The 12,727-nt window shown below is 42.5% G+C and overlaps 1 protein-coding gene across 2 annotated transcripts in view; it reads right to left on the reverse strand.

Annotated features, from left to right (window-relative positions):
• LOC110522744 (potassium voltage-gated channel subfamily KQT member 1-like) overlaps positions 1 to 12,727 on the reverse strand; it is a 279,767-nt gene that overhangs the window by 252,987 nt on the left and 14,053 nt on the right. For both annotated transcript variants that reach the window (XM_036969009.2, XM_090231282.1), the window contains exon 2: positions 6,831 to 6,921. In XM_036969009.2, the coding sequence (XP_036824904.1) occupies positions 6,831 to 6,921 (91 nt within the window). The remainder of the gene's footprint in view (positions 1 to 6,830; positions 6,922 to 12,727) is intronic.

The following is a 12,727-nucleotide window of genomic DNA, read 5'->3' on the forward strand; positions in this document are numbered from 1 at the left end:
AAAATAACAATAGCGAGACTACATACAGGGGGTACCGGTACAGAGTCAATGTGCGGGGGCACCGGTTAGTCGAGATAATTGAGGTAATATGCACATGTAGGTAGAGTTATTAAAGTGACTATGCATAGACAATAACAGAGAGTAGCAGCGGCGTAAAAGGGGGAGGGGGGCAATGCAAATAGTCTGAGTAGCCATTTGATTAGCTGTTCAGGAGTCTTATGGCTTGGGGGTAGAAGGTGTTTAGAAGCCTCTTGGACCTAGACTTGGTGCTCCGGTACCGCTTGCCGTGTGGTAGCAGAGAGAACGGTCTATGACTTGGGTGGCTGGAGTCTTTGACCATTTTTAGGGCCTTTCTCTGACACTGCCTGGTATAGAGATCCAGGATGGCAGGAAGCTTGGCCCCAGTGATGTACTGGACCGTACGCACTACCCTCTGTAGTGCCTTGCGGTTGGAGGTTGAGCTGTTGCCATACCAGGCAGTGATGCAACCTGTCAGGATGCCCTCGATGGTGCAGCTGTAGAACTTTTTGAGGATCTGAGGACCCATGCCAAATCTTTTCAGTCTCCTGAGGGGGAATGGGTTATGTTGTGCCCTGTTCACGACTGTCATGGTGTGCTTAGTTTGTTGGTGATGTGGACACCAAGGAACATGAAGCTCTCAACTTGCTCCACTACAGCCTCGTCGATGAGAATGGGGGTGTGTTCGGTCTTCCGTTTCCTATAGTCCACAATCATCTCCTTTGTCTTGATCACGTTGAGGGAGAGGTTGTTGTCCTGGCACCACACAGCCAGGTCTCTGACCTCTTCCCTATAGGCTGTCTCGTCGTTGTCGGTGATCAGGCCTACCACTGTTGTGTCATCGGCTCACTTAATGATGGTGTTGGTGTTGTGTCTGGCCGTGCAGTCATGAGGGAACAGGGAATAGAGGAGGGGGCTGAGTGTGCACCCCTGAGCGGCCCCTGTGTTGAGGATCAGCTTGGCGGATGTGTTGTTACCTACCCTTACCACCTGGGGGCGGCCCGTCAGGAAGTCCAGGATCCAGTTGCAGAGGGAGGTGTTTAGTCCCAGGGTCCTTAGCTTAGTGATGAGCTTTGAGGGCACTATGATGTTGAACGCTGAGCTGTAGTCAATGAATAGCATTTTCACATAGGTCCAGGTGGGAAAGGGCAGTGTGGAGAGCAATAGAAATTGTATCATCTGTGGATCTGTTAGGGTGGTATGCAAATTGGAGTGGGTCTAGGGTTTCTGGGATAATGGTGTTGATATGAGCCATGACCAGCCTTTCAAAGCACTTCATGGCTTCATGATGCTTACTACTTTAATTTTTGCTTGTAAGCAGGAATCAGGAGGATAGAGTTATGGTCAGATTTGCCAAATGGAGGGTGAAGGAGAGCTTTGTACGCGTCTCTGTGTGTGGAGTAAAGGTGGTCTAGAGTTATTTTCCCACTAATTGCACATTTACCATGCTGGTAGAAATTTGGTAAAACTGATTTAAGTTTCCCTGCATTAAAGTCCCCGGCCACTTGGAGCGCTGCCTCTGGATGAGCGTTTTCCTGTTTGCTTATGGTGGAATACAGCTCTTTGAATGTGGTCTTAGTGCCAGCCTCAGTCTGTGGTGGCATGTAGACAGCTAAATCAAATCAAATGTATTTATATATCCCTTCTTACATCTGCCATTATCTCAAAGTGCTGTACAGAAACCTAGCCTAAAACCCCAAACAGCAAGCAATGCAGGTGTAGAAGCACTACAAAAAATACAGATGAAAACTCTCCAGGTAGATAGTGTGGTCTACAACTTATCATGAAATACTCTACCTCAAGCGAGCAAAACCTTGAGACTTCTTAGATATCGTATACCAGCTTTTGTTTACTAATATACATAGTCTTCCACCCCTTGTCTTACCAGACGCCGCTGTTCTATTCTGCCGATACAGCGTACAGTTGTTAATGTCCCGTTGTAGGTCGTCAATTTTATTTTCCAATGATTGCACATTAGCTAGTAGAACGGAAGGCAGTGGGGGTTTATTCAATCGCCTACAAATTCTCAGAAGGCAGCCCAACCTCCGCCCTCTTTTTCTCCGTCTTCTCTTCACGCAAATGGGGATTAGGGCCTGTTCCTGGGAAAGCAGTGTGTCATTCTCGTCGGGCTCGTCAGACTCGTTAAAGGAAAAAAAAACTTTGCCAGTTCATGGTGAGTAATCTCAGTTCTGATGTACAGAAGTTATTTTCAGTAATAAGAGACGGTAGCAGCAATATTATGTACAAAATAAGATAGAAAATAAGTTACAAACAACGCAAAAAAATGAACAAAAAACACAGTGGGTTAGGAGCACATAAAACGTCAGCCATCTTCTCCGGCGCCATGATACATGATGGGTACACTTGGGTTCCATGTAGAACCCTTTCCACAGGGTTCTCCTATGGAGACAGCCAAATAACCCTGTTGGAATCCTTTTTTCTAAGAGTGTAGGAGACAAGTCTTGCTGTGAGATTTAAAGGAACCCAAGCTAGAGTGGGGATACGTGATGGGAACAGCAACATGAACAACAACATGAAAACGTAGGTGAACTACCAGGTCAGGTCAGTGCTGGGTGAGAATAAAAACTGGGTCATGTTTTATTGTAGAGTCCTATTTCACCTTGTGTTTAACTGATGTTACAGTGGGGCAAAAAAGTATTTAGTCAGCCACCAATTGTGCAAGTTCTCCCACTTAAAAAGATGAGAGAGGCCTGTCATTTTCATCATAGGTACACTTCAACTATGACAGACAAAACATTTAAAAAATCTAGAAAATCACATTGTAGGATTTTTAATTGATTTATTTGCAAATTATGGTGGAAAATAAGTATTTGGTCACCTACAAACAAGCAAGATTTCTGGCTCTCACAGACTTCTTCTTTAAGAGGCTCCTCTGTCCTCCACTCGTTACCTGTATTAATGGCACCTGTTTGAACTTGTTATCAGTATAAAAGACACCTGTCCACAATCTCAAACAGTCACACTCCAAACTCCTCTATGGCCAAGACCAAAGAGCTGTCAAAGCACACCAGAAACAAAATTGTAGACCTGCACCAGGCTGGGAAGACTGAATCTGCAATAGGTAAGCAGCTTGGTTTGAAGAAATCAACTGTGGGAGCAATTATTAGGAAATGGAAGACATACAAGACCACTGATAATCTCCCTCGATCTGGGGCTAAACGCAAGATCTCACCCCGTGGGGACAAAATGATCAAAAGAACGGTGAGCAAACATCCCAGAACCACACAGAGGGACCTAGTGAATGACCTGCAGACAGTTGGGAGCAAAGTAACAAAGCCTACCATCAGTAACACACTACGCCGCCAGGGACTCAAATCCTGCAGTGCCAGGCGTGTCCCCCTGCTTAAGCCAGTACATGTCCAGGCCCGTCGGAAGTTTGCTAGAGAGCATTTGGATGATCCGGAAGAAGATTGGGAGAATGTCATATGGTCAGATGAAACCAAAATATAACTTTTTGGTAAAAACTCAACTAGTCGTGTTTGGAGGACAAAGAATGCTGAGTTGCATCCAAAGAACACCATACCTACTGTGAAGCATGGGGGTGGAAATATCATGCTTTGGGGCTGTTTTTTCTGCAAAGGGACCAGGACGACTGATCCGTGTAAAGGAAAGAATGAATGGGGCCATGTATCGTGAGATTTTGAGTGAAAACCTCCTTCCATCAGCAAGGGCATTGAAGATGAAACGTGGCTGGGTCTTTCAGCATGACAATGATCCCAAACACACCACCCGGGCAATGAAGGAGTGGCTTCGTAAGAAGCATTTCAAGGTCCTGGAGTGGCCTAGCCAGTCTCTAGATCTCAACACCATAGAAAATCTTTGGAGGGAGTTGAAAGTCTGTGTTGCCCAGCAACAGCCCCAAAACATCACTGCTCTAGAGGAGATCTGCATGGAGGAATGGGCCAAAATACCAGAAACAGTGTGTGAAAACCTTGTGAAGAAAACGTTTGACCTCTGTCATTGCCAACAAAGGGTATATAACAAAGTATTGAGATAAACTTTTGTTACTTATTTTCCACCATAATTTGCAAATAAATTCATTAAAAATCCTACAATGTGATTTTCTAGATTTCTTTAAAATTTTGTCTGTCATAGTTGAAGTGTACCTGTGATGAAAATTACAGGCCTCTCTCATCTTTTTAAGTGGGAGAACTTGCACAATTGGTGGCTGACTAAATACTTTTTTGCCCCACTGTATGTATAAACTATGTACAAGAAATGGGTATTTTCTGGTTCTTCACTATCAAATAATTTCATTATAACATAACTATTTGACCATGACATTTCCAGGTAAAACCAGGTGAACATGGAAATCAAATCGGATTACAATAAATCCCCAAAATTCTAAAATGGTTCACCTGGATGTCCGAAGGATTTTGGTGTCACGAACCGGTAACTCGAAGTTTGCAGAAAACAGCTAATAGTTTCATTTTGTAGTGTTCCCTAATCTCATAAAACTAGGACAGAGCTGATTCATAGGCCTGGGTATTAGCAATCTGAATGTAATTAGATGGATTAGAGATGGATTGGGCCATTTGGAAACGTTTGAGGGAGCTCTGTGTTAATATGGTGGAATGATGGTGGAGGCCAGTTTCTGATCAGATGTTTGGTGGTGCCACTGTGCCACATAGCTGTGACATTAATGGACCTGGAGTAGACTGGAGGACAGGACAGGAGAGAGAGACGAGAGCGTGTGACACATGATGGATGTCGGTGCGTCCTGCTGGGCCTGGCTAACTTTACTTTGGCAGCTGTCTTGAAAGCCAAATATCCTTAAGGACTAATGTCCTCTCTGCCATCCAAAACAAGCACACAGATTCATGGATGTCAGCTAACCCTGAACTCGCTAAGTATAGCCACTTCACCATAAGTACGTGCCATGATGCCAAAGACTGTCTCTGACTCACTCACGCACGCAAACACACATACACGCAAACACACACAGAATATATGAAATACACAAACACTATTACATCATACACACACATGCAGGTGCACATAAAATGGGGTTGAACAGTTTAGTAACTAAAATATTCCCCTCAGGACATTGCCACCTGTCTTCCTTAATAATACTACCTTGTAGGTTTTGCAACTCTCATGTTTTGAGTTACAAATGTTTTGTTACAATGGGTAACTCTACCTCTAATGCCCTAATGTAACTACTGCTTCCTAGCTCATCTGTTATAGCTTTCTTCTGTCCTACCCACTGGGTTACTACCTACTGTTCTAACTGTCTGTCTTCTGTCCTACCCACTGGGTTACTACCTACTGTTCTAACTGTCTGTCTTCTGTCCTACCCACTGGGTTACTACCTACTGTTCTAACTGTCTGTCTTCTGTCTTACCCACTGGGTTACGACCTACTGTTCTAACTGTCTGTCTTCTGTCCTACCCACTGGGTTACGACCTACTGTTCTAACTGTCTGTCTTCTGTCCTACCCACTGGGTTACGACCTACTGTTCTAACTGTCTGTCTTCTGTCCTACCCACTGGGTTACGACCTACTGTTCTAACTGTCTGTCTTCTGTCCTACCCACTGGGTTACTACCTACTGTTCTAACTGTCTGTCTTCTGTCCTACCCACTGGGTTACTACCTACTGTTCTAACTGTCTGTCTTCTGTCCTACCCACTGGGTTACTACCTACTGTTCTAACTGTCTGTCTTCTGTCCTACCCACTGGGTTACTACCTACTGTTCTAACTGTCTGTCTTCTGTCCTACCCACTGGGTTACTACCTACTGTTCTAACTGTCTGTCTTCTGTCCTACCCACTGGGTTACGACCTACTGTTCTAACTGTCTGTCTTCTGTCCTACCCACTGGGTTACGACCTATTGTTCTAACTGTCTGTCTTCTGTCCTACCCACTGGGTTACTACCTACTGTTCTAACTGTCTGTCTTCTGTCTTACCCACTGGGTTACGACCTACTGTTCTAACTGTCTGTCTTCTGTCCTACCCACTGGGTTACTACCTACTGTTCTAACTGTCTGTCTTCTGTCCTACCCACTGGGTTACTACCTACTGTTCTAACTGTCTGTCTTCTGTCCTACCCACTGGGTTACAACCTACTGTTCTAACTGTCTGTCTTCTGTCCTACCCACTGGGTTACTACCTACTGTTCTAACTGTCTGTCTTCTGTCCTACCTACTGGGTTACTACCTACTGTTCTAACTGTCTGTCTTCTGTCCTACCTACTGGGTTACTACCTACTGTTCTCGATCTAACCAAACTGCTGATAGGAGAGCTCTTCTTCCAGAGTGCAATAAATGAATAACTCAGCAGCCAGGGAATCCTCCAAAGGGCACTTGCCAAAAGTTTAGAGAACACTCTGTACAATCCTGTCTTCTGATTGCCCCCACACTGGTGAGGTGAGTGTGTGTGTGTGTGTGAGCATGTGTGTGTGTTTAGATGCAACGCATGATGCAAAGTCTTTATCCTGCACCATATCAGTATTTCTCTACCTGTGAGAATAGGACTGATAGCACTGAGAGTAACAGTAGCCAATATAATGTACATCAACCAAAATCCCCAACAGTAAGCTCTGAAGCATGCCAATAACTAATAGATATAGTCTCATGCAACTATATAGACCCTTTCCATTTCATTTGAGGTTCACAATTTTTATAATACTGTTGAACACTGAACTCGAAGTCAGTGGAATTTAAGATGGAGGTTAGTCTGCGTCCCACTCAATATGTTCTACTCCCATCATGTGGATGTGGATGGTATTACAATAAAACAAAATCAAAAGGTAGGTCACTGATTTGGTGAATCCATCCCAAATCCACTCACCATCACAAAGAGTGTTCCGCTGGCAAAATCGGCATAGTGTTCTATGGTGGACAGGACACTGAAGATAAGGCATACCAGGACCATGAGGAAACTGTGGAGGGAAGAAACACATGTCAAACTTAGAATCACGTATACAGTTGAAGTCGGAGGTTTACATACACCTTAGCCAAATACATTTAAACTCAGTCTTTCACAATTCCTGACATTTAATCCTAGTAAAAAGTTCCTGTCTTAGGTCAGTTAAGATCACCACTTTATTTTAAGAATGTGAAATGTCAGAATAATAGCAGAGAGAATGATTTATTTCCGCTTGTATATTTTTCATCACATTCACAGTGGGTCAGAAGTTTACATACACTCAATTAGTATTTGGTAGCATTGCCTTTAAATTGTTTAACTTGAGTCAAACATTTCGGGCAGCCTTCCACAAGATTCCCACAATAAGTTGGGTGAATTTTGGCCCATTCCTCCTGACAGAGCTGGTGTAACTGAGTCAGGTTTGTAGGCCTCCTTGCTCACACACGCTTTTTCAGTTCTGCCCACACATTTCCTATGGGATTGAGGTCAGGGCTTTGTGATGGCCACTCCAATACCTTGACTTTGTTGTCCTTAAGCCATTTTGCCACAACTTTGGAAGTATGCATGGAAGTTAAATTGTCCATTTGGAAGACCCATTTGCGACCAAGCTTTAACTTCCTGACTGATGTCTTGAGATGTTGCTTCAATATATCCACATAATTTTCCTACTTTTTAAATGTATTTTACCTTTATTTTACTAGGCAAGTCAGTTTAGAACAAATTCAGTGTTAACTGAACAGTGGGTTAACTGCCTGTTCAGGGGCAGAACGATGGATTTGTACCTTGTCAGCTCGGGGATTCATTTCGGGTTACTAGTCCAACGCTCTAACCACTAGGCTACCCGGCTACCCAACTCATGATGTCATCTATTTTGTGAAATGCACCAGTCCCTCCTGCAGCAAAGCACCCAAACAACATCATGCTGCCATCCCTGTGCTTCACGGTTGGGATGGTGTTCTTCAGCTTGCAAGCATCCCTCTTTTTCCTCCAAACAGAACGATGGTCATTATGGCCAAACAGGTCTATTTTTGTTTCATCAGACCAGAGGACATTTCTCCAAAAAGTACGATCTTTGTCCCATGTGCAGTTGCAAACCTTAGTCTGGCTTTTTTATGGCTGTTTTGGAGCATTGGCTTCTTCCTTGCTGAACAGCCTTTCAGGTTATGTCGATATAGGACTCGTTTTTACTGTGGATATAGATACTTTTGTACCGGATTCCTCCAGCATCTTCACAAGGTCATTTGCTGTTGTTCTGGGATTGATTTGCACTTTTCTCACCAAAGTACGTTCATCTCTAGGAGACAGAACGCTTCTCCTTCCTGAGCGGTATGACAGCTGCGTGGTCCCATGGTGTTTATACTTGCGTACTATTGTTTGTACAGATGAACGTGGTACCTTCAGAACCTGGACTTGAACTCGATCGAACATCTCTGGAGAGACCTGAAAAAAGAGGTGCAGCGACGCTCCCCATTCAACCTGACAGAGCTTGAGAGGATCTGCAGAGAAGAATGGGAGAAAATCCACAAATACAGGTGTGCCAAGCTTACCCAAAAAGACTCAAGGCTGTAATCACCGCCAAAGACACTTCAGTAAAGGGTCTGACTGCTTATGTAAATGTAATATTTCAGTTTTTTATTTTTAATACATTTGCAAAACTGTATAAAAACCTGTTTTTGCTTAGTCATTATGGGTTATTGTGTGTAGATTGATGGGGGGGGGATGTAATCAATATTAGAATAAAGCTGAAATGTAACAAAATATGGAAAAATACTTTCCGATTGCACTGTAGGTAGATCAAGGCTATGTCGATAAATCAACTTTTGACAAAAATGCAGATAGAATCTTATATTTTCAAGTTCTCGATCAGAGAGAAGGGGGGGACTAGAATACTGCTAAAGGCAATGCTAAATTCTCCAAGTGCTGAGTTGTAGCCATTGTAAATCCTATGAACTGAACAGAACATGGAAGTAGAATTCCAGTATTTAGGCTATGATGGATTTTCATCAAACATGTATGGTTTTATACATTTACTGATGTTGGGATTAATAAACACACTTATGGAGGAATCATGAAAAGAGAATAAAGCATTTCTGTAATCTGAAAATACCTGTCTTTCAATACCCTTGCCCTAGTACAGTAATATTATGAACAAAGTAATTGTTGTGGTTTCATCTCTTGGTGTAATTTTTGTATTTCCTAACATCTGGGGAGGAAGTGAAAAACTGAAATTAAAAATAATCCCTTTCTCTTGTCATAACACAGGATCATCTTAACTGGATTTATAAAAATACAAATATGATGTCATATGTCATTGTTAGTCAGGTTATACACAAGTGTAAATTTTCTGCAAAAACACAATTCCCCTGAGAAAATGACGTTATGCAGCAGTATGAAACACGGCGTATCCTTTCGATGTTGTTTCTAACTCTAATTTCCCCAAAAATTATTTGTACTGTAGACTGCTGACATTTCCGGTTGTGTAGTAATACCTGCAAGAGTATCAATACAAAAACAACACAAATTAATAAAGAAATGGCCAGTCAAAGCTCTTGGAAGAACAAAATGAAGGGAGCTACTAGCTACTGTAGTAAAGTGATAAATTGATGGGACTGAAGTACATGGAAGAGAAAACGACCGACTCCTGACCTCAGCAATATCAATAACACTTACCCACTGGAGCCAAATATGTAGCACCTTCCAAACCTCTGAGTGACGTCTGGTAACAGCATAAATGCAGAGTACGATATTGAAGTACTACACAGAGTAAAACCAAACTTCAAGCCCGACATGTATCCAAAGTTCATACACTCTAAAATCACTCATGCCTACAAAAACAGAAGACCATAAGACTTAAAAAAGCAAAAACAGAAAACAAATCCTCCTGATCAAGGTCCCATGCCGAAACAATCACAATTACATAAGACAAACTGTCCTATTTTAATTCTCAAACTCTGAAAAAAGCATATTTGGGTTCCAGAAAAGCACCGTAAAAATACTATGTATTATTATTTGTTTATCATTTATATCATTTTTTAAGCTGGAATCCTTGATGTTAAAACTGACACATTACAACAACAAAGAAGCTACAGCAAACAACAAAAACAGTGTTTTTTCCATTCGGGAGTCATTGCAGCTGTGATAGAACCGCAGAATATGTACTTTGTTTCTTTTTTTACTGGGTGGCGCGATGCTCCTCACCTCTGCGTTGTCAACAAAACAATACCAATGACCGTGGGGCAGACAGTGGCGCTGTTTCCCCTACTGCGGATTCTACTTACAGCACTTTGTGATTGTTATACAATGGAATTTTACTGTTTAATTTAATTGCATTGAATGCATGTGAAGTGTCAGTCTTGCCCATCTGCCATCTCACTGCCAAAAATGGGGACCACAATGGAAATAAGCTTCCGGACTGTATAGTGTTTTTATCTTCAATAATAGTTGTATGTTTGTAATGATGTCTCCGGCTGGAGCAGCCTACTACTTTTAATGATCTAATAAATGAAATCAATCAATAAATCAATATCAGCTAGACTGAGGTACTGTTTATTCCTCCTACAGTAATATCCTAAAGGACCTAAAGCCTCTCTGTGTGTATCCTGACGCCCCAGGAGGTTTTGTTTTAGAGTGGGGACAAACCAGGTCACAACCAGGACAAAACCCCTGGGATCTGATTAAAACAAAACAGCTGGTGGTTGATCCAGCATTATTACAATAACTGCATATCCCTCAGACCCACTACAGAGAGCGTGCAGTGGAGTCCCGATCCCCCCCTACAATATGAACCATGACAAAAACAGTAGTTTCTGTGTGCGTGTGTACAGTGGGGCAAAAAAGTATTTAGTTAGCCACCAATTGTGCAAGTTCTCCCACTTAAAAAGATGAGAGAGGCCTGTCATTTTCATCATAGGTACACTTCAACTATGACAGACAAAATGAGAAAACAAAATCCAGAAAATCACATTGTAGGATTTTTAATGAATTTATTTGCAAATTATGGTGGAAAATAAGTATTTGGTCACCTACAAACAAGCAAGATTTCTGGCTCTCACAGACCTGTAACTTCTTATTTAAGAGGCTCATCTGTCCTCCACTCGTTACCTGTATTAATGGCACCTGTTTGAACTTGTTATCAGTATAAAACACACCTGTCCACAACCTCAAACAGTCACACTCCAAACTCCACTATGGCCAAGACCAAAGAGCTGTCAAAGGACACCAGAAACAAAATTGTAGACCTGCACCAGGCTGGGAAGACTGAATCTGCAATAGGTAAGCAGCTTGGTTTGAAGAAATCAACTGTGGGAGCAATTATTAGGAAATGGAAGACATACAAGACCACTGATAATCTCCCTCGATCTGGGGCTCCATGCAAGATCTCACCCCGTGGGGTCAAAATGATCACAAGAATGGTGAGCAAAAATCCCAGAACCACACGGGGGGACCTAGTGAATGACCTGCAGAGAGTTGGGACCAAAGTAACAAAGCCTACCATCAGTAACACACTACACCGCCAGGGACTCAAATCCTGCAGTGCCAGACGTGTCCCCCTGCTTAAGACAGTCTGAAGTTTGCTAGAAAGCATTTGGATGATCCAGAAGAAGATTGGGAGAATGTCATATTGTCAGATGAAACCAAAATGTAACTTTATGGTAAAAACTCAACTCATCGTGTTTGGAGGACAAAGAATGCTGAGTTGCATCCAAAGAACACCATACCTACTGTGAAGCATGGGGGTGGAAACATCATGCTTGGGGCTGTTTTTCTGCAAAGGGACCAGGACGACTGATCTGTGTAAAGGAAAGAATGAATGGGGCCATGTATCGTGAGATTTTGAGTGAAAACCTCCTTCCATCAGCAAGGGCATTGAAGATGAAACGTGGCTGGGTCTTTCAGCATGACAATGATCCCAAACACACCGCCCGGGCAATGAAGGAGTGGCTTCGTAAGAATAATTTCAAGGTCCTGGAGTGGCCTAACCAGTCTCCAGATCTCAACCCCATAGAAAATCTTTGGAGGGAGTTGAAAGTCCGTGTTGCCCAGCAATAGCCCCAAAAACATCACTGCTCTAGAGGAGATCTGCATGGAGGAATGGGCCAAAATACCAGCAACAGTGTGTGAAAACCTTGTGAAGACTTACAGAAAACGTTTGACCTCTGTCATTGCCAACAAAGGGTATATAACAAAGTATTGAGATAAACTTTTGTTATTGACCAAATACTGATTTTCCACCATAATTTGCAAATAAATTCATTAGAAATCCTACAATGTGGTTTTCTGGATTTTTTTCTCATTTTGTCTGTCATAGTTGAAGTGTACCTATGATGAAAATTACAGGCCTCTCTCATCTTTTTAAGTGGGAGAACTTGCACAATTGGTGGCTGACTAAATACTTTTGTGCCCCACTGTATGTGTTTCACAGAAGAGGAGTATTCCTGTGGGGTAGCGATGCCTGTGCTGTGTGTATGGTGGTATACCTAATAAATAGGGCTGTGACGTAATTGGAAAAACCATGTTACTGATGGTTATGGATGAAGATCATCATGAAAATAAAATAAACAGTAATTTTAGGATTACTAATCCCGGAGTCGCCTCTTCATTGTTGACGTTGAGACTGGTGTTTTGCGGGTACTATTTACTGAAGCTGCCAGTTGAGGACTTGTGAGGCGTCTGATTCTCAAACTAGATACTCTAATGTACTTGTCCTCTTTCTCAGTTGTGCACCGGGGCCTACCACTCCTCTTTCTATTCTGGTTAGAGACAGTTTGCGCTGTTCTTTGAAGGGAGTAGTACACAGCGTTGTAAGAGATCTTCAGTTT

Source organism: Oncorhynchus mykiss, chromosome 4 (genome assembly GCF_057628025.1).
Source record: "Oncorhynchus mykiss isolate SJ-2025 chromosome 4, ASM5762802v1, whole genome shotgun sequence".
In the NCBI taxonomy this organism is placed as follows: Eukaryota; Metazoa; Chordata; class Actinopteri; order Salmoniformes; family Salmonidae; genus Oncorhynchus; species Oncorhynchus mykiss.